Raw genomic sequence first — 25589 nt, forward strand, 5'->3', positions numbered from 1 at the left:
CATTTCAAATGAATAGAAACATATGTGCAATATTTAATGTTAGCCAATACAGAATATCGTAAAACAAATGTAATGAGTATTGTTAGCAACGGTATATTCTGGTAGTTACCAAATATTTTGTATTTATATTTGATTTGTAAATAGGAACTCAAGGCGATAAGGGGACTAAAGGAATGAAAGGAGAAACTGGATACAAGGGTATGAAGGGAATGCAGGGTATGAAAGGAGTTAAAGGAATGAAAGGAAACAAGGGAACCGACGGTGACAAAGGAGAAAAGGGAACTCTAGGTGACAAAGGAATGACAGGGCCAAAGGGAACACAGGGAGATAAAGGAACGACAGGAGATAAAGGAACTCTTGGAGATAAAGGAATGACAGGAAACAAGGGAACCGATGGAGATAAAGGAACGACAGGAGATAAAGGAACCACTGGAGATAAAGGGGAAACCGGAGAAAAAGGAACACAAGGTGATAAAGGAATTAAAGGAATGAAAGGAGAAACAGGATACAAGGGAATGAAGGGAATGCAGGGTATGAAAGGAGTTAAAGGAATGAAGGGATCCAAAGGAACATATGGTGATAAAGGAACTGATGGAGATAAAGGAACGCAAGGAGATAAAGGAATGCCAGGAGAGAAAGGAACACAAGGAGATAAAGGAACTAAAGGAATGAAGGGAGAAACGGGATATAAAGGCATGAAAGGAATGCAAGGAATTAAAGGTGTTAAGGGAATGAAAGGAACACAGGGAGATAAAGGAACACAAGGGGATAAAGGTAATGTAAATTTTGATTTATGTATCTATATTTTTTATTGTCTGGAAGCTCGGTGTTACACAGTGCAATCTTAATATTTACGGATCGACCTACATGTAATATGAAAGATGGTAAAAAGATTCCACTGTTGCAATAAAAAAAACTAGAACAAGTAAAACAATTTACCGAAAGTGAAAAATAAACACGTAGAAAACCAACGATTATCTTATCCTGTTTAAGTTAAACCGTTATCCCTAGATTTGTTAACTTGGCAGAAAGGTAGAGATTTGTAAAGGTTGCGGTTATTCGGGAATACATGATATGTTCCTTATATTTGTCTAGTTAAGATTAATAAAATGGCAAATAGTAAGAAGTACCAAAGAAAGATCCTGATATACACGATGACACAAAAAAAAAACCACACAATCGGTAATATTTCATAGCTTAAGCAAATGAAAAATAGAATTTCATCCTGCGATGTTTAAATTCGTGAATGATCTTTTCGTTTTATTTTCAATAGTTTCTGAGAAGGCTCTTGAGGGACATTGTGTCTTGTTTTCATATAGCTATTAAAACATTTTTGCAAACATTTTGAAGGGATTGATTTCTAATCATTATAAATTATGACCTTACTACAAAACAGTTTATTATAGTCCTGAACATGTATGAAATATTTACCACTGGACCTTAAGCAACCAACAATCAATCAATCAACCGGATCGGTTTATAATACATTAACTGTGATAGGCGTTATAATAGTCTTCGTTTTTGATGCATTTGATTTTGGAGGGTTTTGATTTTCTCTAAAACAACGTTTCTATAAGATATGCTTATAAAACAAATGCTTCTTCATAGGTGGTGACGGTACACAAGGGGACAAGGGACAAAAAGGAACACAAGGTGATAAAGGAGAAAAAGGTACTGATGGAGACAAAGGTGAAACAGGGAATAAGGGAACACAAGGCGATAAAGGAATGACAGGGGCAAAAGGAACACTGGGAGATAAAGGGGAAGCAGGAGAAAAGGGAACACAAGGTGATAAGGGAGCTAAGGGAATGAAAGGAGAAACTGGATACAAGGGAATGAAGGGAATGCAGGGTATGAAAGGAGTTAAAGGAATGAAGGGATCCAAAGGAACAGATGGTGACAAAGGAGAAAAGGGAACACAAGGTGATAAAGGTGCAAAAGGAATGAAAGGAGAAACAGGGTACAAGGGTATGAAGGGAATGCAGGGTATGAAAGGAGTTAAAGGAATGAAAGGAAACAAGGGAACCAATGGTGACAAAGGAACAGACGGTGACAAAGGAACACTGGGAGATAAAGGGGAAACAGGAGAAAAAGGAACACAAGGTGATAAAGGAATTAAAGGAATGAAGGGAGAGACAGGCTACAAGGGTATGAAGGGAATGCAGGGTATGAAAGGAGTTAAAGGAATGAAGGGATCAAAAGGAACAGATGGTGACAAAGGGGTACCAGGAACACAGGGTGATAAAGGGATGACAGGAAATAAAGGAACTGACGGAGACAAAGGAACAACGGGCGACAAAGGAACACTAGGTGATAAAGGAATGAAAGGAAACAAGGGAACCGACGGTGACAAAGGAACAGACGGTGACAAAGGCACACTGGGAGATAAAGGGGTAACAGGAGAAAAAGGAACACACGGTGATAAAGGAGCAAAAGGAATGAAAGGCGAGACCGGCTACAAGGGTATGAAAGGAATGCAGGGTATGAAAGGAGTCAAAGGAATGAAGGGATCAAAAGGAACAGATGGTGACAAAGGGGTACCAGGAACACAGGGTGATAAAGGGATGACAGGAAATAAAGGAACTGACGGAGACAAAGGAACAACGGGCGACAAAGGAACACTTGGTGATAAAGGAATGACTGGTGAAAAGGGAACACAAGGAGACAAAGGCATGACTGGTTTGAAAGGAACACAAGGAGACAAGGGTATGACAGGAAATAAGGGAACAGATGGAGATAAAGGTACTTGATTTTATTTCTTATGTAAGCTTAATTGATTTTTTCGTGCATGCTTAAAGGTAAAAATATTGCATATTTTGGAATGGATCAACTACATTCAAAATTATTTCAAAATTACTAGTTTCACATTATATTTTTACCGGTTTTTTTTGTGTGTTAATTTTGATAACTCAGAGACAGATTTTTGATAGTGTTTGTATATCCCAAAGGAGTAGTCAGATTTGCCAAATTCGTAACGGATCCCATGGAAACCTGTGTCTGCCTTGCGCCGTTGCTGCTTCCAGTCAACAAATTTTTTTTCGGGAAATTGCTGACAAAATAAAAACAATCGATTATTTTCTTTACATGCTATAACGTTATCTTGATCAAATTATTTTCAAGTGTCGTAAGATCCCATGAAAGTTTGAAAAAAGTAATAATGCAAAAAAAAAAGAAGATATAATCCCATAATGTATGTTAAAGCTAATTATGAATGAAAAAAATAAGTCCATCTGTTTGATAAAAAAAAAACACTTTGGGAATTTAAAAGGAATATTTGTTTGATATCGTTAATTTTTTTTTTTTTTACAAATTTATCAATCGAGAATATCTCTTAATCCTAGAAAAACTTCTGCTACAAGGTTTTAGAATTCGGAAGAGGCTTGACACAATAATTAGGGTCTTTAGACAAATAACCCCAAATGTTATTCAAATATCAAACGGATAAAGGTCCTTTAATCTGTAAATACAGAAACCATTATTTTTCAAATTACCTCTCTGTCCATGTTTCGTAAAATCCTTATTTGGTTTTTAGACAGAGTTATTGATATTTCAGATACTATAATTCAGACTATAGCTCAATGTTAAAACAAAAAGTCCAATTATTTGGTCTAGATACAAGTGTTGACATATATCAGTGTGGATACTCTAGTTTTTTTGCAAAAAGAGTTCTCTGGTTTTTCTGAAAAAAGCAGTGTATTTTATTTAATATTTAGTTTTAATGTTCAAGACTGTCATGGAGGAGACAATACTTTAAAACAGTGTCGACCGTTCATAGATTTTATTTAGCTAAACATTGCATTTAATATCAAATCTACATACAATGTATTTGCCAACGTACTCTGTATATATACTATTAATATCCCTGTAAATAAATTTTGTGCATGTGCAACATTACATTCAATTTGGAGGATTTCCTTTCAACACTTAAACTTTGAAATAATTTCCATGTAAATACAATAACATTTTTTTTTTAAATGATCAATAATGCAATGGTGTCAGAGAACCTGCATGCATGTAATATTTGCATGGTTCTATTTATTGTCGTTTGATGTGGTCATTTAATTCTTGGTTCTGGATACTATTGTTTCATTTTACAATATCTTCTTTCCGAGTATCGTAAAATTTCAATAAAACATTAATGCGTTATATTATAATCCAGCATCCTACTGCTTATTTAAGTCTAATACGTTCATTCATAATTTTGTCTGAATTGAAAATCTGACTGATTCCAACAGGAGCGACAGGAGCTGGTGGACCAAAAGGAACACAAGGAGACAAAGGATCCAAAGGAATGAAGGGAGAGACGGGATATAAAGGCATGAAAGGAATGCAGGGAATGAAAGGTGTCAAAGGAATGACAGGAGAGAAGGGAACAGATGGTGACAAAGGAACAAATGGAGACAAAGGAACTACTGGAGATAAAGGAACACAAGGAGACAAAGGAATGACAGGACTAAAAGGAACACAAGGAGATAAAGGAATGACAGGAGAAAAGGGAACACTAGGGGATAAAGGAATGACAGGAAATAAGGGTACACAGGGTGATAAAGGTGACAAGGGCGAAACTGGAAATAAAGGTAATTTTTAAATTTAGATTTATGGTTGTACATTTCGCTATAGGGCGATAACTCTGTATAAATCAGCGGAACGTTTCTATCACGTTCTACTGTTAAGGAAATATCAAACTTCTAGTTGATAACAAATTTGCGTGTGTCCCATGAAAATTTTCCGATAAAGTGTGTGGTTCAATAATTTGAAATTATTATATTTTTTGTCAAAGGGGTCAATCACATTTTTATTAAGATATCGATTAAACGAGTCAAGTTAATTTTAGTCAAAGTGTTTGGTACCACCTTAATTGGTGGCTAATTAAAACTATAGTGTTTTTCTAGGCCAGCTTTGTGTTTTAAAAAAATATGCTTAAAGAAGAAATATCGAGTAGCTTTCTGTTTACGTAACATTATATGAAATGTGCACAATTGAATTAAAAGACACCACACAAGATGCTGTCTTCATCAAATTTCCGTATATGAATTTCCATATGTGTTAAGCTATTGGATGCATTGCATAAATTATTGTTGATAGATGCTAGGGCGGCAATAAGTCGAAGCAAAACAGGCAACATGACCTAAGAAAACAAGCCTTTTTCGCGGGGAATAATTGTCACAATATGGTTAATGTACCATACATGTATGTATAAGAGAGTATGTCAAAAAAACTAAGTGGAGTTGCGTTCACAACGTGTGAATCTTACAATACTTCCAAAAAATAGTCCCATAACTCCTATAGAATACCTGGAACACACTGACGTATAGTTCATGGTCAACTACATATGATGACGTCACAATTAATTCAAATTAGAATTAGAGCTTTCTTTCAAACAGTCTCATAAGAGTTCTACCTATAATTTTTACACTATTACAAAAATGGACACAGAAACCCCTCTTAAAATTATGAAATTAAATTGACTGTTACAGAAAAAAAGTAAGAGTGAACAAACCACATGGAAACGGGTGGCGAACGCAGGTTTGTTTTCGAAAGGGTACGTAGGTCGTGCCCGACAATCCGTGGTCGACTATACAATTGGTATTCAATAACAGCAAATGAAATGTGTAATGGCAAATAACACTACCTCTTAATTCAAGAGATTTCATTTGGTATAAAATTGAATGATATGTAGCGATAAAACTTTTCTAATAAATAAAAAAAATCAATAAGTGAACTGTCAAAGTCATGAATAGTTGCTATCCGATACGTTCTGATTCGTGACAACTTTGTAGTTCAATAGAAAACTATTTTCTATGTCTATAATGCATCTAGTAAACATACGTTTTTAGATTAAACATTCTATTTGTATAAAGGGAGATTTGTTTTAGCAACTTTGTTTTACTTAACACAGGTACGCAGGGAGACAAAGGAGTGACTGGCACCAAAGGTACACAAGGAGATAAGGGAACTAAAGGAATGAAGGGAGAAACTGGATATAAAGGAATGAAAGGAATGCAGGGAATGAAAGGCGTCAAAGGAATGAAAGGATCAAAAGGAACAGCTGGCGACAAGGGAACTGATGGAGACAAAGGAACTGTGGGAGACAAAGGAATGACCGGCGAAAAGGGAACACTAGGAGATAAGGGAATAACAGGAGAAAAAGGAACACAAGGAGATAAGGGACAGGAAGGACCACAAGGTGCTGAAGGACCTAAAGGAATGAAGGGAGAGACGGGATATAAAGGCATGAAAGGAATACAGGGAATGAAAGGGGTAAAAGGAATGAAGGGAGAAAAGGGAACTGTTGGAGACAAAGGAATGACCGGCGAAAAAGGAACACTAGGAGATAAGGGAATGACAGGAGAAAAGGGAACACATGGAGATATAGGAGAAAAGGGCACACAAGGCGATAAAGGATCAAAGGGAATGAAAGGAGAGACGGGATATAAAGGAATGAAGGGAATGCAAGGAATGAAAGGTGTTAAAGGAATGAAAGGTCAGAAAGGAACAGACGGAGATAAAGGAACTCTAGGAGATAAAGGTATGACAGGAACAAAAGGAACACAAGGAGATAAAGGAATGACTGGATCAAAGGGAACACAAGGTGATAAGGGTATGATCGGTACGCAAGGAGATAAAGGAATGTCAGGAGAAAAAGGAACACAAGGGGACAAAGGTACAAAAGGAATGAAAGGGGAGACAGGATACAAAGGAATGAAAGGAATGCAGGGAATGAAAGGTGTTAAAGGCATGGCAGGCGAAAAAGGAACACAAGGAGACAAAGGAATTACTGGATTTAAGGGGACACAAGGAGATAAAGGAATGACAGGAGAGAAGGGAACGCAAGGTGATCAAGGTGCAAAGGGAATGAAAGGTGAGACAGGCTATAAAGGTATGAAAGGAATGCAGGGAATGAAAGGTGTTAAAGGCATGGCAGGCGAAAAAGGAACACATGGTGACAAAGGAACTGATGGAGATAAAGGAACACAAGGAGATAAAGGAATTACTGGCTTGAAAGGAACTCAAGGAGACAAAGGAATGACAGGAGAAAAGGGAACACATGGAGATAAAGGAGCAAAGGGCACACAGGGCGATAAAGGAACAAAGGGAATGAAAGGAGAGACGGGATATAAAGGAATGAAGGGAATGCAAGGAATGAAAGGTGTCAAGGGAATGAAAGGTCAGAAAGGCACAGACGGTGATAAAGGAACTCTAGGAGATAAAGGTATGACAGGAACAAAAGGAACACAAGGAGATAAAGGAATGACTGGATCAAAGGGAACACAAGGCGATAAGGGTATGATCGGTACGCAAGGAGCCAAAGGAATGAAGGGAGAGACGGGATATAAAGGCATGAAAGGAATGCAGGGAATGAAAGGTGTCAAAGGGATGAAAGGATCAAAAGGAACAGATGGAGACAAGGGTATGACCGGAGAAAAAGGAACACAAGGTGACAAGGGTATGACTGGAGAAAAAGGAACGATAGGTGACAAAGGAATGACTGGAGCAAAAGGAACCCAAGGGGATAAAGGATTGACAGGAACAAAAGGAACACAAGGCGATAAGGGAGCTAAAGGAATGAAAGGAGAGACGGGATATAAGGGCATGAAAGGAATGCAGGGAATGAAAGGCGTCAAAGGAATGGTAGGATCAAAAGGAACAGATGGTGACAAAGGAACGAATGGTGATAAAGGTGAGAATTACATGAACTGTTTTTGCCGACTTAATAACATTATTTTGATTATTTGTTAATGAGTTATTTCATCATCTTTAATCATTACAGATTAAAGAAAGCAAACAAATCGAGTTTAATATTATCCACCTCGTGTTCAATTTTCTACTTTTTCCTTGCCAGTTGTAATGAACAAAACTATATGAAATATTAAGATAGCACCAGGAAAGAACACTAGAAGGAACATGTTCTCACACGGAATGAACACGAAAACCAACAAAGGAACACCCGTAAAGATATTTTCGGAATTGATATTACCTTGATTTTAACCATGTAAATTGAGAGAACCATTTATTAGGCGATGAAACACAAAGTTTGCCGTCGGAAACATTTAAAAGTAACCGTTTGTTTAATTTGATGAATGATGTTTTTCGTAAACTTTTTTTTTCTCACTTTTTCTTATATTATCCACTGGCATTTGTTTTATATGAAATAGGATGTTTTCATCCATTTGTCTCGTACGAAAACTTCATTGAAAATTTTAGTCTGACTTTTTATTGCATGGTCCTAACGCAAGGTATTTTTAAAATTTTTAAAATCAGTGTAACAACTTCACTCTACCAATAACAGGTGTCAAGGGTGCAACTGGATCTAAGGGAACACAAGGGGACAAAGGCACAGCTGGTGATAAGGGCACAATAGGCGACAAAGGAACACAAGGCGATAAAGGAGCCAAAGGAATGAAGGGAGAAACAGGATATAAAGGAATGAAAGGGATGCAAGGAATGAAAGGTGTCAAAGGAATGAAGGGATCAAAAGGAACAGATGGTGACAAAGGAACTGATGGAGATAAAGGAACGCAAGGCGACAAAGGAACACAAGGCGACAAAGGCACACTAGGTGACAAAGGGATGACTGGAGCAAAGGGTACACTCGGTGATAAAGGTGCACCTGGAGATGGAGGAGACAAAGGTACGTAAATTGTTAAAGATAAATACTGTTAAAATGTATTTATTCCGCGAATTAAATCATAAACTACTTGCCCTAGTAAATTCGCGCATGTAACATGATTTTGCCCTTCTTGAAAAAAGTGTCTACATTATTTACGCACGATGATTTTTTTTTCACTTATTTCACATGAGAGATGAATAAGCTATCAATCCTATGTACCAATTAATAGATATAGGAAGATGTGGTGTGAGTGCCAATGAGACAACTCTCCATCCAAATAACAAAACTCTCCATCCGAATAACAATTTAAAAAAAAGTAAACCATTATAGGTCAAAGTACGGCTTTCAACGCGGAGCCTTGGCTCACACCGAACAACAAGCTTTTAAGGGACCCAAAATTACTAGTGTAAAACCATTCAAACGGGAAAACCAACGGATATGAATACTATTATACATTGAAGCTCTTAGTTAAGAGATGTGGCTGGTTCTCCATTGATTACTCTCTTATTTTAAAGCCGAGTATTAGTTTTAATATCTGTTTTGCATGCTTTCTTATCTTTTGTGAATTGTGCGATGTTTTAACAAGCATAGTCGTTACAGTTTTTCCCAAAACTAATAAACAGCATTATTTCATAATTTTAGGCCAGCAGCGTTGAACTGTCAAATACAAACTTTTTGCATCTAGTTATATATACGTTTTTATATTAAAAATTCTACTTTAAGAAAAGGGATTTAAAAAAAAACTTACATTTAATTAACACAGGAACGCAAGGAGACAAAGGAATGACAGGCACCAAAGGTACACAAGGAGATAAAGGAACTAAAGGAATGAAGGGAGAGACGGGATATAAAGGTATGAAAGGAATGCAGGGAATGAAAGGTGTAAAAGGAATGAAGGGATCAAAAGGAACAGATGGTGACAAGGGAACTGATGGAGACAAAGGAACTGTGGGAGACAAAGGAAAGACCGGCGAAAAAGGAACCTTAGGAGATAAGGGAATGACAGGAGAAAAAGGAACACAAGGAGATAAGGGACAGGAAGGACCACAAGGTGCTGAAGGACCTAAAGGAATGAAGGGAGAGACGGGATATAAAGGCATGAAAGGAATGCAGGGAATGAAAGGGGTAAAAGGAATAAAGGGAGAAAAGGGAACTGTTGGAGACAAAGGAATGATCGGCGAAAAAGGAACACAAGGAGATAAAGGAATAACAGGTAATAAGGGGGAGAAAGGAGCTGGAGGTACCCAAGGAGACAAAGGAATGTCAGGAACTCAGGGTGACAAGGGTGTCAAGGGAATGAAAGGCGAGACAGGATACAAAGGAATGAAGGGAATGCAAGGAATGAAAGGAGTTAAAGGCATGAAGGGAGATAAAGGTACACTAGGAGACAAGGGCATGACTGGCACAAAAGGAACTACAGGAGACAAAGGAACACAAGGAGACAAAGGAATGCCAGGAACACAAGGAGATAAAGGAAGTACAGGTACATATTAAGAATCAATTTTATTATTTGTATGTTACAATGAGATTGTCTGACAAACTATGCCAGTTCTTTTCAGATTTCTATGCTTTTTATTCTCTTTAATATGTTAACATTACCCCAATACTCAGTTCATAAAAGTCGAGTTGTCTAAGGTTTTTAAAAAATGCGTTTTAACCGATGGTTGACATCTTGAATGCAGATGTTAACCTTAAACTTCTCAAATGCCATACTGTGACTTTTAGAGTAAGAACAATTATAAAAGGAATCTTTTCGTATTAATAGGATTCACTATGTTCATGTAGAGGTTGTGTGTCATGCAATAATAGACCATATACATTCTTTCAATTTTTCATTCAACAATATCCATATCTGTCGAAGAAACACCATGGTTTTATATCTTCTTTAAAGGAGACGTGACACAATTTTTTTTTTTTTTTTTTTTTTATTAATTAATAAAAATTGGTAAAAAAAAACGTATTGTAATAATTTTTTCTTGTCAAAACCTCATTTAACGGCCTTTTAATGGTCAAAGAATTCAGCGCTTGTCGTAATCTTTGATTTTTAATGAGATACTGGTCACGTGATCGTGATGACGTCAGTGGATACAAGCCGAGAAAATGTCTCAATAAGGACGAAGTCGATCATATTTCTGCATAATTAAACAATGGTCAGTGTTAACATCAGTTTTCAAGGCAACTCTCAAACTTTAGATATTCGACCGTATCAGTTTGAGCCGTTACTTGTAGAAAAAATCAAGTAGAAGATATAAATTCGTCATCCGACATTGACGATCTTTCAAGCAATGCCGATATAATATATCAATAATAATTTCACCAAAAATAAAGATACATTTCTTAAAAATGTTTGAGTTAAACAGGTTATTGAATTACATTTAATAAGAGAAAAAGACAGGTCATAAAGAATGTAGGACAAAGGTCACAGGACAAAAAGTCACAGCAAAAAAGTCACGGACAAAAAGTCACAGTACAAAAAGTCACAATTTATTTTCGAAATTGTTTTTCTACTAACAAGAAAAAAATAATTTAGAAAAATACAAAATTCTTGATTTATTATATATGAAGTAACTTTGTTACTAAAAATTATTCAATAGATATCAATAATTAAATAATTGTTATAAAAATAACATGCCAAAGTGGCTTCGTATCTATAAATGGCTTCATTTTTGCGTCAGTTATTTGCATGATTAAAATTTAATATTTTTTTCATTAATCAAGCTTCATGAAAAATTTCCTAAACTAGCAAATGAATAAATATAATAAAATAAAATATTTCAAGATCATTGTCTTATAATTTAAAAACAATTATCAACAACCGTCATAAATTACCTATCACCTTACCAAGTATGACGGGTGTAAAATTTGAATTACTAAAGCTGTCACCAATAAATGTGTAATAAGTATGACATAACAGGGGGTAGGGGTATTAAAAGTAATATTTTAAGAAGTTTAAAACAGTAAAATATATCCATATGTCTTTTTCTCCTCCATAATAATCCCATTGAAAATGTTCTATCGAGTACTGACTTATTTTGTTTGATATTTTTTCTGTGTGGTATATCTTCAGTCTATAAATTGTTTTGTATTTTGTGACTAGTCTCTAACTTCGACAAAGTTTCGCATAGGGGCCTTATATGTAAAATGAAAGCTTATGGTATCGACGAAAACTTATTGAATTGGTTTCAGGACTATCCACACGACAGAAAACAGAGAGCAGTAATGCATAACAGAAATTTAAAAAAACGATAGGCCATTATGTAAAATTGAAAGGTTTCATTTGTACGGCCCAATAACGCAATTGAGATGTTCCCCTTCATTCTTAAACAATGATCTATTTAGAGCTAATATTATAAATGATCCTTCTTGTCATTGTGGGTCAGAAATTGAGGATGTCTACCATTACGTTTTTGTTTGTCCAAAATACACATCATGTAGAAAAACCGTATTCAATAATCTTAACTGGCTATCTGAAAGCATTGTTTTAGATACAAAACTATTAATTTGCGGACACATGGATGAATGAACAAAATATTCAAATTTTCAAACATGTTCAAAATTTCATAAAATGGTCATACATGTATAAAGAAAAAGTATAAACACAAAAATACTAAACTCCGAGGAAAATTCAAAAAGGAAAATCAAAAATCAAAAGGCAAAATCAAAAGTCCAAACACATCAAACGAATGGATAACAACTGTCATATATGTATATCATATGACTTTTCAAACTTTCTTTTTCTCTTTTTTACGTATGAAAGCTAGTATTATTCTATAAACTGTTTGCCTTATATGTATGTCCATTATATTATACCGTTATAATTGTAATTTTATATTGTATTATGGAGAAGACTTTATAAGTATGATTTACTTGTGTCTAATACATTTTGCTTTAATTCAGCAAATAAAATATGTTTCAACTAACTCAGTCTGTACTAATACATTATCTACTACTCCCAGGTCTGTATCAATTGAATTTATTTGCATTATTTAAGTTAAAACTATGTTATTCAGCTTCATGTCTTATGCAATATAAAGACTTGCATACATCCACTAGCCAAAATATTTGTTTCTCATTCAAGTCACCTTTTGCATTTAATTTTTTCACCACAATAACCTTGCATCAATGGTCTGTCATTTTAAAAGCATCACTTGGCATCTCTTCACAATTATTTTTTATTAAGAAATAAAATGATTTTTAATAAATAAATAAAATAATAAGGGTAAATACTAATAACTTATTGCAATACACATACATGCCTGCCGAATTTTAATTAGAAAACTCAGAAAGAAATTTATGTACCAACTACAGGTTATGTATTAGTTATGGGGACTGACAGGCTTTTTTTTTATTAATTTTTTACTTCAGAAGCATTTCTCCTTAATTCTCTATTTATTTTGCTTATTTACTTATTTTTATTATACTCTATTCTTTACATAGTAAATTCACAAACCCATTTTTTTCTATCCGCCCCCTTTTTTAAGCTGCACTGTCAGTCCTTTTTTCTCTATTCTGTAAAACCCCATATCCGACAGTTAGGTATTGACTATTGTTTATTCAAACAGGTTAAACAGATATGCATTACGTAATTTATATCCGTAACAATTTCCAACCTCACCTGTGAACCCAGTAGGTGATCATGGATGTACACAGATTCGACGCATGTTACGCAATAGTGCGTATTGCTGATGACTTATATATCACCACCCGGGGGCATGACACCTGTAGCTTTCAACTTCAAAGGTAAACCAAGCATTACAGAGAACGTGTGCCGCATACCTATAACTTCTGATCGATGTTGATGACTTTTAATTTATTATGTCCAATTTCAGTGTACACACCTGCACACGTGAACAGGTAGTGAGGTACACAATACCAAATTTAAACATTGCGATATATTTGGCTATACAATTGTACACAAATATGACTAAACTATAAATTATTATTATAAACAGCTGATAAAGGGACGCAAAAAAAAATTGCGAAGATTTTTTTTTATTTTATTCGGCCTTTCTCCGCTTCTCATAAGCTCCCTGCGTAGGTATAGGGGCCTGGGCTCAGCTGTTGTTGGTTGTGTCAATGGAATGTCAGGTACTGCATTTGGACGGAGTTTTGGCTTCATGGTAGGACATCCCTCGAGATTCTTCCTAACTTCTGGGTCACAATCGTAACAAACATTTGTAAAGTGGGCGGAACAAAGTCTATGACTAGTGCTTGGTAGGAAGTCCTATCTCTTCCTAGGACTAGCCTGCGGGTTACTCGGAAAACGAAAAAAATAATATCAAACTGTCCTTATGCTTATTGTTGCATCCACTGGCAGCACACAGAACCATTTTTAATCACTGTCATGGTTTTTTTGGAAGATATTCAAAAATGAAATTGCGCTAATTATGCCTATACACCCGTCAGTCAAATATGATTGATGTAACCACTGACGTCACAGCCTCGTTCTGAGTGACTTCCGGGATAGAAATATGCATAATTAGTAGGACGACAGTTGGATACATTTAAATTCATTATTTATCCATTTAAACGATAATTATATTGCTTTCGAGGTTTTTTGGGGGGTAATTATGTATAAATAAATATTTATTTACAAAAAAAAAAATTTAAAAAAATCATGTCACATCTCCTTTAAGGAGTTCAAAAATCTAGCTTTGTAGTTACAAATACTTGTTTAATTCATTCAAGTACGACTAATATTACTTAAGAATTGAATGCTTCTTTTTGTAAATTTATTAGGGTGTAAAAGCGTTGACCGAAGTACATTTTGTATGAAGCGCGGTCAACGCTTTTACAACCCTATAAAGTTACAAAAAGAAGCATTCAATACTTATAATTACATTGTTTAGCTATGATCATGAAAACACGAATTTTATATATTTTATTATTTAATTCACCTGTGCACTTTATTTTTGGAGCACGTGTTATCATGAATGAAAAGTTGTATTGAGCAATGCAACTGCTTACGGAATAACACGTGATGTGCAGTTAGCCAATCAGAATAAAATATTATAATGAAACATACATCTAATGTAATTATTCTCATATACAACTCTTGAAGATTTAAAGACGGAAAAGAAGCTTAATTTGTAAGGTCCTGTAAAACAGTGCTTTTCGTTTATTTCCGCTTTGGTGTTGAGAACCACCAAAGTGGTCGTGCCCTAAGAGAGTTTCATTTTATTTTTATGGAAGGTGGGTGGCTAGGATGAAAATTGAAAAAAAAAGACAGGATGAGCAACTTTACAAAACAAAGGCAGAATAACAATTTATGTAAAAAAGGCAGGGCATAGATTACAACTGAAAAAATACAAGTCAAAATTTGTCATCCTAGTCCCCCCCCCCCCTTCCCTCTTTCCTCATAAAAATCTAATTGTAGCTCCCTAATGTAATTAGTATGGTCTCGTCTGTTGAGAAAAAAGTATTGCATCGTTGACAAATAAGAGTAATCTTTATTTAATGATATATAGCATTTTAAACTCGTCATTTATTCACACCATTGTGATAGGGAATTTCATCAGATTAAGACATTGAATGATAATATAAGAATGAGAAGGTGTGGTATGATTGCAAATGATAAAACTCCCCACAGGAGACCTAATTACACTAAAAGATTGATTGATTGTTGGTTGCTTATCGTCCAGTGGCCAATATGTCATACATGTTTAGGACGAGAACAAGTTAACAATAAGTACAAAAGGCAGGACACTGAAATAAACATCTATATGTCACCGTGCATTGTGAATGTAATTAATCTAGCCATTATTACATATGAATTTCTTATCATTGCTAGGAACACAGGGAGATAAAGGAGCAAAGGGAATGAAGGGAGAGACAGGTTACAAAGGAATGAAAGGAATGCAAGGAATGAAAGGTGTAAAAGGAATGACAGGGTCAAAAGGAACACAAGGTGACAAAGGAACGGATGGCGATAAAGGAACAATGGGAGACAAAGGAATGACAGGGATAAAAGGAACACAAGGCGATAAAGGAGCCAAAGGAATGAAAGGAGAGACAGGTTACAAAGGAATGAAAGGTATGCAGGGTATGAAAGGTGTTAAAGGAATGACAGGGTCAAAAGGAACTCAAGGTGACAAAGGAACTGATGGCGATAAAGGAACAATGGGAGACAAAGGAATGACAGGGATAAAAGGAACACAAGGCGATAAAGGAGCCAAAGGAATGAAGGGAGAGACAGGTTACAAAGGAATGAAAGGGATGCAAGGAATGAAAGGTGTAAAAGGTATGAAAGGACAAAAAGGTACTGACGGAGATAAGGGACAACCTGGAGAGGGTGGTAGTAAAGGAACATCTGGCGATAAAGGAGCAACAGGAGAAAATGGTACACAAGGCGATAAAGGAACTAAAGGTATGAAGGGAGAACAAGGATATAAGGGTATGAAAGGAATGCAAGGTATGAAAGGTGTTAAAGGAATGGTAGGATCAAAAGGAACAGATGGTGACAAAGGAGAAAAGGGAACTCTAGGTGACAAAGGTGCTACAGGAAACAAAGGAACACAAGGAGATAAGGGAATGACAGGAAATAAAGGAACAGACGGTGACAAAGGTGAAACCGGAAACAAAGGCGAACAAGGAGAAAAAGGAATGAAGGGAGAGACGGGATATAAAGGTATGAAAGGAATGCAGGGAATGAAAGGCGTCAAAGGAATGACAGGAGATAAAGGCACACAAGGCGATAAAGGAACTGATGGAGACAAAGGAACACAAGGTGATAAGGGAATGACCGGACAAAAAGGAACACAAGGTGACAAAGGAATGGTGGGAACTCAAGGAGACAAAGGAATGAAAGGGGAGAAGGGAACCGAAGGAGATAAAGGAATGACTGGAGAAAAAGGTTCGGTATTATTTCAACTGTATTTATGTTTGATGAAAAATAATGCATCTCTTTTTTCAAAAACATTCTATTTTTTTTGTATTTGAACCTAATTATGGACTTTTGTTATTTTTTTTATTGTTTACTTATTATGTTAGTTTATTAGTTATTACTAGTGATAATTTCATTATAGCTGGTTAACAAGAAAAGTTACTGTGAATAGAAGGCTCTTGGAATATTAAGGGACACATAAATGACAGGAGAAAAAGGAATACATAAAATATACGTTGTTGTACATACTCGTGTGTAGCTTTGCCTAGAAATCTAAACACATCTATCCCATTAAATATTTATGAATTAATTTATACATGTCTATATAGTAAATAACACTATTTACTGATATATTTGTTTACCCCGTAACTTGGTTAAAAACACTTTTTACCTAGTTTATTGTTTAACACAACACATTTTAGGTCGTTCATTAATTAACACAACACCTTTACCCCGTAGATCGGAAAAAACAACACCCTTACCCCGTATATTTGTTAACATAAAACTTTTTACCCCGTGTGTTGTGTGTTTGTTAACAGAACACTTTTTACTCAATATATTGGTTAACACAACATTTGTATCCCGTATTTTGGTTATCATTGGGTAATACATATACAACTGTACGTAGAGCAGTCGCTGGTCCCAGGCTTGTAGACTTTGTATCCTAATGTTCTGAGGTTTAGCCAGATATAACAATCCGATAGTAAAATCGATTGATTTTGGTCAGCTTCAACCCTTTTCAATAATAATACTTTTTTATACGGTTTTTAAAGTAATTAAATTCGTTGGTTTTATAAGGTTATTCGGTCTAGGATTTTCTGATTTTGTTACATTTTTTTTTTCAACATTACATGTTTGAATACTATAAATCTGAAAATCGGATACTCGTACTACATTAGCGAAATTTATTAAATAAGTCACTTTGCTTCAGAAATGTACTTTTCCGCTGTATATTTATGTAAAGGAAGGTTTTACTTCATTTATATAGAAAAAGAGGTTTAAAGATTTCTTAAGCTATCAAGAGATTTTCTAAAAAAGGAATTGTAAACAAAGTTTTGTTATTTTCACATTCAACTTTTAATTTTTATTCATGTTGATTTTTTTTCTTCAATAAACAGTCATATTAGATGTACATGGCCATGTTTGATGATTTCAGGAACACAGGGAGATAAAGGCATGAAAGGAACAACTGGTGACAAGGGAATGACAGGAGAAAAGGGAACTCTTGGTGACAAGGGAGAAAAGGGAGACAAAGGTCTAACAGGAAACAAGGGCACACAGGGAGATAAAGGAATGACAGGACCAAAAGGAACACAAGGCGACATGGGAACGAAAGGAATGAAAGGCGAAACAGGTTACAAAGGAATGAAAGGTATGCAGGGAATGAAAGGTGTAAAAGGAATGGCAGGAGAAAAGGGAACATTAGGTGATAAAGGTGCAAAGGGAATGAAAGGCGAGACAGGCTACAAAGGAATGAAAGGAATGCAGGGAATGAAGGGAGTAAAAGGCATGAAAGGCGAAAAGGGGACACAAGGTGACAAAGGAATGACTGGAAATAAGGGAACAGATGGTGATAAGGGGGACAAGGGAATGACAGGAAGCAAAGGAACGCAGGGCGACAAAGGAATGACGGGTGAAAAAGGAACACAAGGAGATAAAGGAATGTCAGGAGAAAAAGGTACACTAGGAGACAAAGGAATGACAGGACAAAAAGGAACACGTGGCGATAAAGGAGAAAAAGGTATGAAGGGAGAGACGGGATATAAAGGAATGAAAGGAATGCAGGGAATGAAAGGTGTCAAAGGAATGACAGGATCAAAAGGAACAGATGGTGACAAAGGAACACAAGGAGATAAGGGAACTTATGGAGATAAAGGAGCTACAGGTGAAAAAGGAACACAGGGAGACAAAGGAATGACAGGCGAAAAAGGAACACTAGGTGACAAAGGTATGACTGGTGAAAAGGGGACACAGGGAGATCAAGGAACCAAAGGAATGAAAGGAGAGACGGGATATAAAGGCATGAAAGGAATGCAGGGAATGAAAGGAGTCAAAGGAATGACTGGATCAAAAGGAACGCAAGGGGATAAAGGAACCAAAGGAATGAAGGGAGAAACAGGATATAAAGGCATGAAAGGAATGCAGGGTATGAAAGGGGTTAAAGGAATGAAGGGATCAAAAGGAACAGATGGTGACAAGGGAACTGATGGCGATAAAGGTAAGATAGATAACTCAGTGTCATGATAATGAATGGGTCTTTTTTAAAAGAGTAAGATAATAGCTAAATAAACTCAACATAGATACCAGGATTATTATATATACGCCAGACCCGCGTTTCGTCTACAAAAGACTAATCAGTGAGGCTCGAATAAAAAATATAAGTATCAAATTGAAATAAAGTAAAACAATTTTCATTATCTATTAATATCTCTGTGTTGGACAAGGCTCGTTGTCAGGGAATTTTACATCATTAATGTTGCAAGATTCTTAATTAATTAACGACAACATTTTCAATAAAATTGTCTTTTTTACACGGACATAGATAGGGTTTAAGAATTGTTAATACGAGTGCTTGTTACAGCAAATATTTATCTACTATATTTTTCAAAATCCTCCATTACATTCTATAGATGGGATAAAATAGGGTTAAACATTAAATACAATGTACAAAGTTCAAGTAAAACAAATGTATTTAAATTATTATTTGTATCTAAAATTGATGAAGAATTTAAAACGAAAAGAATAATACTAATATTTACTTTCTTCGTTCAGTATTTCTTATAAATCGTACATAGGGAGTCTTCACATTCTGCTAAATGTTTATTCGACTAGTTGAAGATTTAATACAACCATTCTTATATACATTTCTCAGTCAACATATTTTTATATATGCATTATCAATTGTAGGTACGCAAGGAGATAAAGGAATGAAAGGAACAACAGGAGACAAAGGAATGACAGGCAAAAAGGGAACACAGGGTGATAAGGGTATGACAGGATCAAAGGGAACAGTAGGAGATAAAGGAACACAAGGGGATCAAGGAGCAAAAGGAATGAAGGGAGAGACTGGATATAAAGGAATGAAAGGAATGCAAGGAATGCAAGGCGTCAAAGGAATGACAGGTGAAAAAGGAACACTCGGCGATAAAGGAGCTAAAGGAATGAAGGGAGAGACAGGATATAAAGGCATGAAAGGAATGCAGGGAATGAAAGGTGTGAAGGGAATGACTGGAGAAAAAGGGACACAAGGAGATAAAGGAGCTAAAGGACAAAAGGGAACACTTGGGGATAAGGGTACACAAGGTGACAAAGGGGAAATCGGTGAAAAAGGAACACAAGGTGATAAAGGAATGAAAGGAACCCAAGGAGACAAAGGCATGACTGGTGAAAAAGGAACACAGGGAGACAAAGGAATGACAGGCAAAAAAGGAACACAAGGTGACAAAGGAATGAAAGGACAAAAAGGAACAAATGGTGAACAAGGAGCTAAAGGAATGAAGGGAGAGACGGGATATAAAGGTATGAAAGGAATGCAAGGAATGAAAGGTATCAAAGGCATGACAGGATCAAAAGGAACATATGGTGACAAAGGAACTGATGGGGATAAAGGAACGCAAGGAGATAAGGGAATGACAGGACAAAAAGGAACGAATGGTGACCAAGGAGCTAAAGGAATGAAGGGAGAGACGGGATATAAAGGTATGAAAGGAATGCAAGGAATGAAAGGTATCAAAGGCATGACAGGATCAAAAGGAACATATGGTGACAAAGGAACTGATGGGGATAAAGGAACGCAAGGAGATAAGGGATTGACAGGAGAAAAAGGCACACAAGGTGATAAAGGATCAAAGGGAATGAAGGGAGAGACTGGATATAAGGGAATGAAGGGAATGCAAGGAATGAAAGGTGTCAAAGGAATGAAGGGAGAAAAGGGAACAGACGGTGATAAAGGAACGGCTGGTGACAAAGGTGAGAATTATATGTAGTTAACCTTATTGTATGTGAATCTGACTGATTCTTAAAAGTTTAAATTGTTTGAGATATGTTTCTTCTATCTTAATAGAAGTAGACTTTGTACACTTTTGTTCAATTTTCGAAGTAATTTTGTTTTTTGAAATTTTTATCACATGTAGCTAGTAAGCAATGCTAATTATACATCCGTTATTTAGGTACGCAAGGAGATAAAGGAATGATTGGAAATAAGGGAGAAAAAGGAACATTGGGAGATAAAGGAATGACAGGTGAAAAGGGAACAACCGGCGATAAGGGAATGACAGGAAACAAGGGCACTCAAGGTGATAAAGGAATAACTGGAGAAAAGGGAACACTAGGTGATAAAGGAGCTAAAGGAATGAAGGGAGAGACGGGATATAAAGGTATGAAAGGAATGCAGGGAATGAAAGGAGTCAAAGGAATGACGGGATCGAAAGGAACACAAGGTGACAAAGGAACTGATGGTGATAAAGGAACAATGGGAGACAAAGGAATGACGGGAGAAAAGGGTACTATGGGCGATAAAGGCGCAACAGGAGAGAAAGGAATAAAGGGAATGAAAGGTGAAACAGGATATAAAGGAATGAAAGGTATGCAGGGTATGAAAGGTGTCAAAGGCATGACTGGCGAAAAAGGAACGCAAGGAGACAAAGGTATGACAGGCAATAAAGGAACCGAAGGCGATAAGGGGACGACGGGAGATAAAGGAACACAAGGTGACAAAGGAATGACAGGAAATAAAGGAACAACTGGTGATAAAGGAACACAAGGAGATAAAGGAATGACAGGACAAAAGGGCACTTTGGGCGATAAAGGCGCAACTGGAGAGACAGGAACGAAGGGAATGAAAGGTGAAACAGGATATAAAGGAATGAAAGGTATGCAGGGTATGAAAGGTGTCAAAGGCATGACTGGCGAAAAAGGAACACAAGGAGACAAAGGTATGACCGGAACAAAGGGAACACAAGGAGATATAGGAGCAAAGGGAATGAAGGGAGAGACGGGATATAAAGGTATGAAAGGAATGCAGGGAATGAAAGGCGTTAAAGGAATGAAAGGAACACAGGGAGACAAAGGAACAAAAGGTGGTGAGGGAGCTCCAGGAAGCAAAGGAACACAGGGAGACAAAGGGACAACAGGAGATAAAGGAACGCAAGGAGATAAAGGAACACAAGGAGACAAGGGAACGTTAGGAGATAAAGGAATGACAGGAAACAAAGGCACTCAAGGAGATAAAGGTAGTGTATTATAATTAATATAAAAAGTTAATCTTTCATCTAGGTAAATTAAGAAATTGATCGAAAATATTCGTTTAATTGATGAACAAATAATATTCTGATAAATCAACTTCTTACATAAAAAGCCAATGAATTTCGAAAATGCATACTATTCGATCTTTCGTTTGTCATCTTAAGATAACTTGAAAATCGGCCATTGTTATTATGAAGCAATATATTAGTATGAATACAAACAGTTGACCTTTAATTTTACCACTGTTTGAGTTAAATCAATTTTAAGGTTAGTAACGTATTGATATTTACAGATGAACAATGCAAGTAAATTTTTAAATCTCAGGCTCTTACATTACTGTGTATCAAATGGAAAGTACAAAAAAAGAATCATGCTGCCTTAAGATTTACATCAGTATAAAATTTAGTATCTATAAAGTCGAAAACTGACTACATTTTTTAGCAAAAGCATCTTAAACTTCATATATTCAAGTTTTGGTATTTGTCTGAATTCTTATTTATGCTGTATCGAGTGTAATTCTTCTTTTCAACTACATTTAGTGACCTGTACGACATATAAAATGTTTCAGTTTAAAATATTATCCGCTTTCTATAGTAAGATCGGTTTATTCCTAAGTTTAGACAAAATAAAATAATACTTGTGTTTCCTTTACATCTTTGAAAAAATAAGGGTAGATTGGTAGTTGATTTTTACATTCTTTTTTTCGTTGAGTCTATGGGAGAGACATTCTGACTTTTACAGTGCTTATTGATAAATGACCAAAAAAGCCTTTAAGGTAGGCTATTTCTAAGCTTAAAATAAAAGGTAGGTAGGGAAATAGGAACACATATATTGTTTTATTTGGCCTTCTGATATATTCATTGATTTCATTTTCTACTTTGAAAGGATTGAAAGGTACTCAAGGTGACAAAGGGCAAACTGGAGAAAAAGGAACACTAGGCGACAAAGGAATGCCCGGCGAAATGGGAACGAAAGGAATGAAAGGCGAAACTGGTTACAAAGGAATGAAAGGTATGCAGGGAATGAAAGGTGTAAAAGGAATGACAGGAGCAAAAGGAACACAAGGTGATAAAGGTGCTAAGGGAATGAAAGGCGAGACAGGCTATAAAGGAATGAAAGGAATGCAGGGAATGAAGGGTGTTAAAGGTATGGCTGGCGAAAAGGGGACACAAGGAGACAAAGGTATGAAGGGTGAGAAAGGAACACTAGGAGACAAGGGTATGACAGGAGCAAAGGGAACAGCAGGGGATAAAGGAGTGAAAGGGACAGAAGGAGATAAGGGTGCAAAAGGTGGACCAGGAAATAAAGGAACACAAGGAGACAAAGGAATGAAAGGAGAGACTGGCCAGAAAGGTACAAATGGCGATAAAGGAATGACTGGCGAAAAAGGAACACTTGGAGATCAAGGTGCAAAGGGAATGAAAGGGGAGACAGGCTATAAAGGAATGAAAGGAATGCAGGGAATGAAGGGAGTCAAAGGCATGACTGGTGAAAAAGGGACACAAGGAGACAAAGGAATGACTGGATTGAAAGGTACACAAGGAGATAAAGGAATGACTGGAGCAAAGGGAACACAAGGAGACAAAGGATCAAAGGGAATGAAGGGAGAGACGGGATATAAAGGCATGAAAGGAATGCAAGGAATGAAAGGCGTCAAAGGAATGAAGGGATCAAAGGGAACAGATGGTGACAAGGGAACTGATGGAGACAAAGGAACTGTGGGAGACAAAGGAATGACAGGCATGAAAGGAACACAAGGAGATCAAGGAGCAAAGGGAATGAAAGGAGAGACGGGATACAAAGGTATGAAAGGAATGCAGGGAATGAAAGGTGTTAAAGGAATGACCGGATCAAAAGGAACGCAAGGGGATAAAGGAATGACAGGAGAAAAAGGAACACATGGAGACAAAGGAACAGTTGGTGACAAAGGAATGACAGGCGAAAAGGGTAGGTAATAATTGAGAAGGTGTTTGACGTATATAGCAACTTATTCGTTGTTTTTAATTATTCTGAATATTTAGTAATATTTTACCTATAGAAATCACAAAACAAATATATACTCGTTGCTTCTGATATACACATTTTGATTTAAAACAATTATGAAACCGGCGAAATTTTTATATTAAGGAGGGTCGAGGGTACAAAAATTTCAGCAAAATTGAAAAAAAATTGTTTGAATTATAAGATTTATTTATTACACTATTAGTTACTTTATGATACGGTACAAAAATCAACAAAAACAATATGATTCGTTTGACCCATGATGACTTTTATCTCGCAGTTTGTTATTTTTCAGTTAGAAAGTTGTGAATAGCCGATTAAATAAAGTTTAAGTCCTATATTGGTAGTCATTTTATAAATTAAAAAAAACACAATTTGACTAAAAAGCGACCTCAACTTTGCATTCTTCTAAACCTAGGTACAAATCTGTGATATCTGAAAAAAACTTATAAACCCCCCACTTTTAGGGAAGTAATGCATAAATCCATCTTAATAGAAAATGTTCGAAAATCCGGTTTCGTCTAACTCTTTAGGAATATACTAAATAAAGTTTTATAAAAGACATTGTTGCTCTCAAATATTTATTGGAATATGGAAATAGAAATCTACGTTTAATTTTCATTCAATTATTAATGATAATCAACATTCCTAATCATCTTTAGAAGATGTTTTAAAGTTATTATCAAACTAAAATACAGATGTAAGAAACTGAATTTCATATATGTGTGTAATACCTAAAATACGGTTGATGTGACTTTTTAAAAGGTACACAAGGAGATAAAGGAATGTCAGGAACCCAAGGCGACAAAGGCACAATAGGGGACAAAGGTACACAAGGCGACAAAGGTATGACAGGAATGAAGGGTACACAAGGCGATAAAGGAATGACGGGACAAAAAGGAACACAAGGCGATAAAGGTACAAAGGGAATGAAAGGTGAAACTGGCTATAAAGGAATGAAAGGAATGCAGGGAATGAAAGGGGTAAAAGGAATGACTGGCGAAAAAGGGACACAAGGAGACAAAGGAATGACTGGATTGAAAGGGACACAAGGAGACAAGGGAATGACCGGAGTGAAAGGTACACAAGGAGACAAAGGAATGACTGGCCAAAAAGGAACACAAGGCGATAAAGGTGAAAAGGGAATGAAAGGCGAGACAGGCTACAAAGGAATGAAAGGAATGCAGGGAATGAAAGGTGTTAAAGGAATGAATGGCGACAAAGGGACACAAGGAGACAAGGGAATGACCGGTGAAAAAGGAACACTAGGAGATAAAGGTATGACAGGAACGAAAGGAACACAGGGCGACAAAGGCATGACAGGAATGAAAGGTACACAAGGTGATAAAGGAATGACAGGGGAAAAGGGAACACTTGGCGATCAAGGTGCAAAGGGAATGAAAGGAGAGACAGGCTATAAAGGAATGAAAGGAATGCAGGGAATGAAGGGTGTTAAAGGTATGACTGGCGACAAAGGGACATTAGGAGACAAGGGAATGACTGGTGAAAAAGGAACACAAGGCGATATAGGTACAAAGGGAATGAAAGGCGAGACAGGCTACAAAGGAATGAAAGGAATGCAGGGAATGAAAGGTGTTAAAGGTATGGCTGGTGAAAAGGGGACACAAGGAGACAAAGGAATGACTGGCAATAAAGGTACACAAGGTGACAAAGGTATTAAGGGAACACAAGGCGACAAAGGGTTGACTGGAGAGAAAGGAACTACTGGCGATAAAGGAACAGATGGTGACAAAGGTTCAACAGGAGAAAAGGGAACACTAGGAGACAAGGGAATGACTGGAAATAAAGGAACGCAAGGAGATAAAGGTAAGTTGAAGACATAATTTTGCT

General features: G+C 36.3%; 1 protein-coding gene across 3 annotated transcripts in view; it reads left to right on the top strand.

Moving 5' to 3' along the window:
• Positions 1 to 25589, top strand: part of LOC139495816 (uncharacterized) — a 60000-nt gene that overhangs the window by 21004 nt on the left and 13407 nt on the right. Inside the window, exons 10-21 of one of the 3 annotated variants that reach the window (XM_071284195.1) lie at positions 145 to 774; positions 1609 to 2742; positions 4236 to 4577; positions 5900 to 7681; positions 8291 to 8632; positions 9375 to 10094; positions 15402 to 16463; positions 17650 to 18711; positions 19401 to 20462; positions 20663 to 21724; positions 22623 to 23684; positions 24504 to 25565. In XM_071284195.1, coding sequence (XP_071140296.1) covers positions 145 to 774; positions 1609 to 2742; positions 4236 to 4577; positions 5900 to 7681; positions 8291 to 8632; positions 9375 to 10094; positions 15402 to 16463; positions 17650 to 18711; positions 19401 to 20462; positions 20663 to 21724; positions 22623 to 23684; positions 24504 to 25565 — 11322 coding nt within the window. The remainder of the gene's footprint in view (positions 1 to 144; positions 775 to 1608; positions 2743 to 4235; positions 4578 to 5899; positions 7682 to 8290; positions 8633 to 9374; positions 10095 to 15401; positions 16464 to 17649; positions 18712 to 19400; positions 20463 to 20662; positions 21725 to 22622; positions 23685 to 24503; positions 25566 to 25589) is intronic. The other 2 variants (XM_071284196.1, XM_071284197.1) reach the window with 2 other exon arrangements.

This window comes from Mytilus edulis, chromosome 11, assembly GCF_963676685.1.
Source record: "Mytilus edulis chromosome 11, xbMytEdul2.2, whole genome shotgun sequence".
NCBI lineage: Eukaryota > Metazoa > Mollusca > Bivalvia > Mytilida > Mytilidae > Mytilus > Mytilus edulis.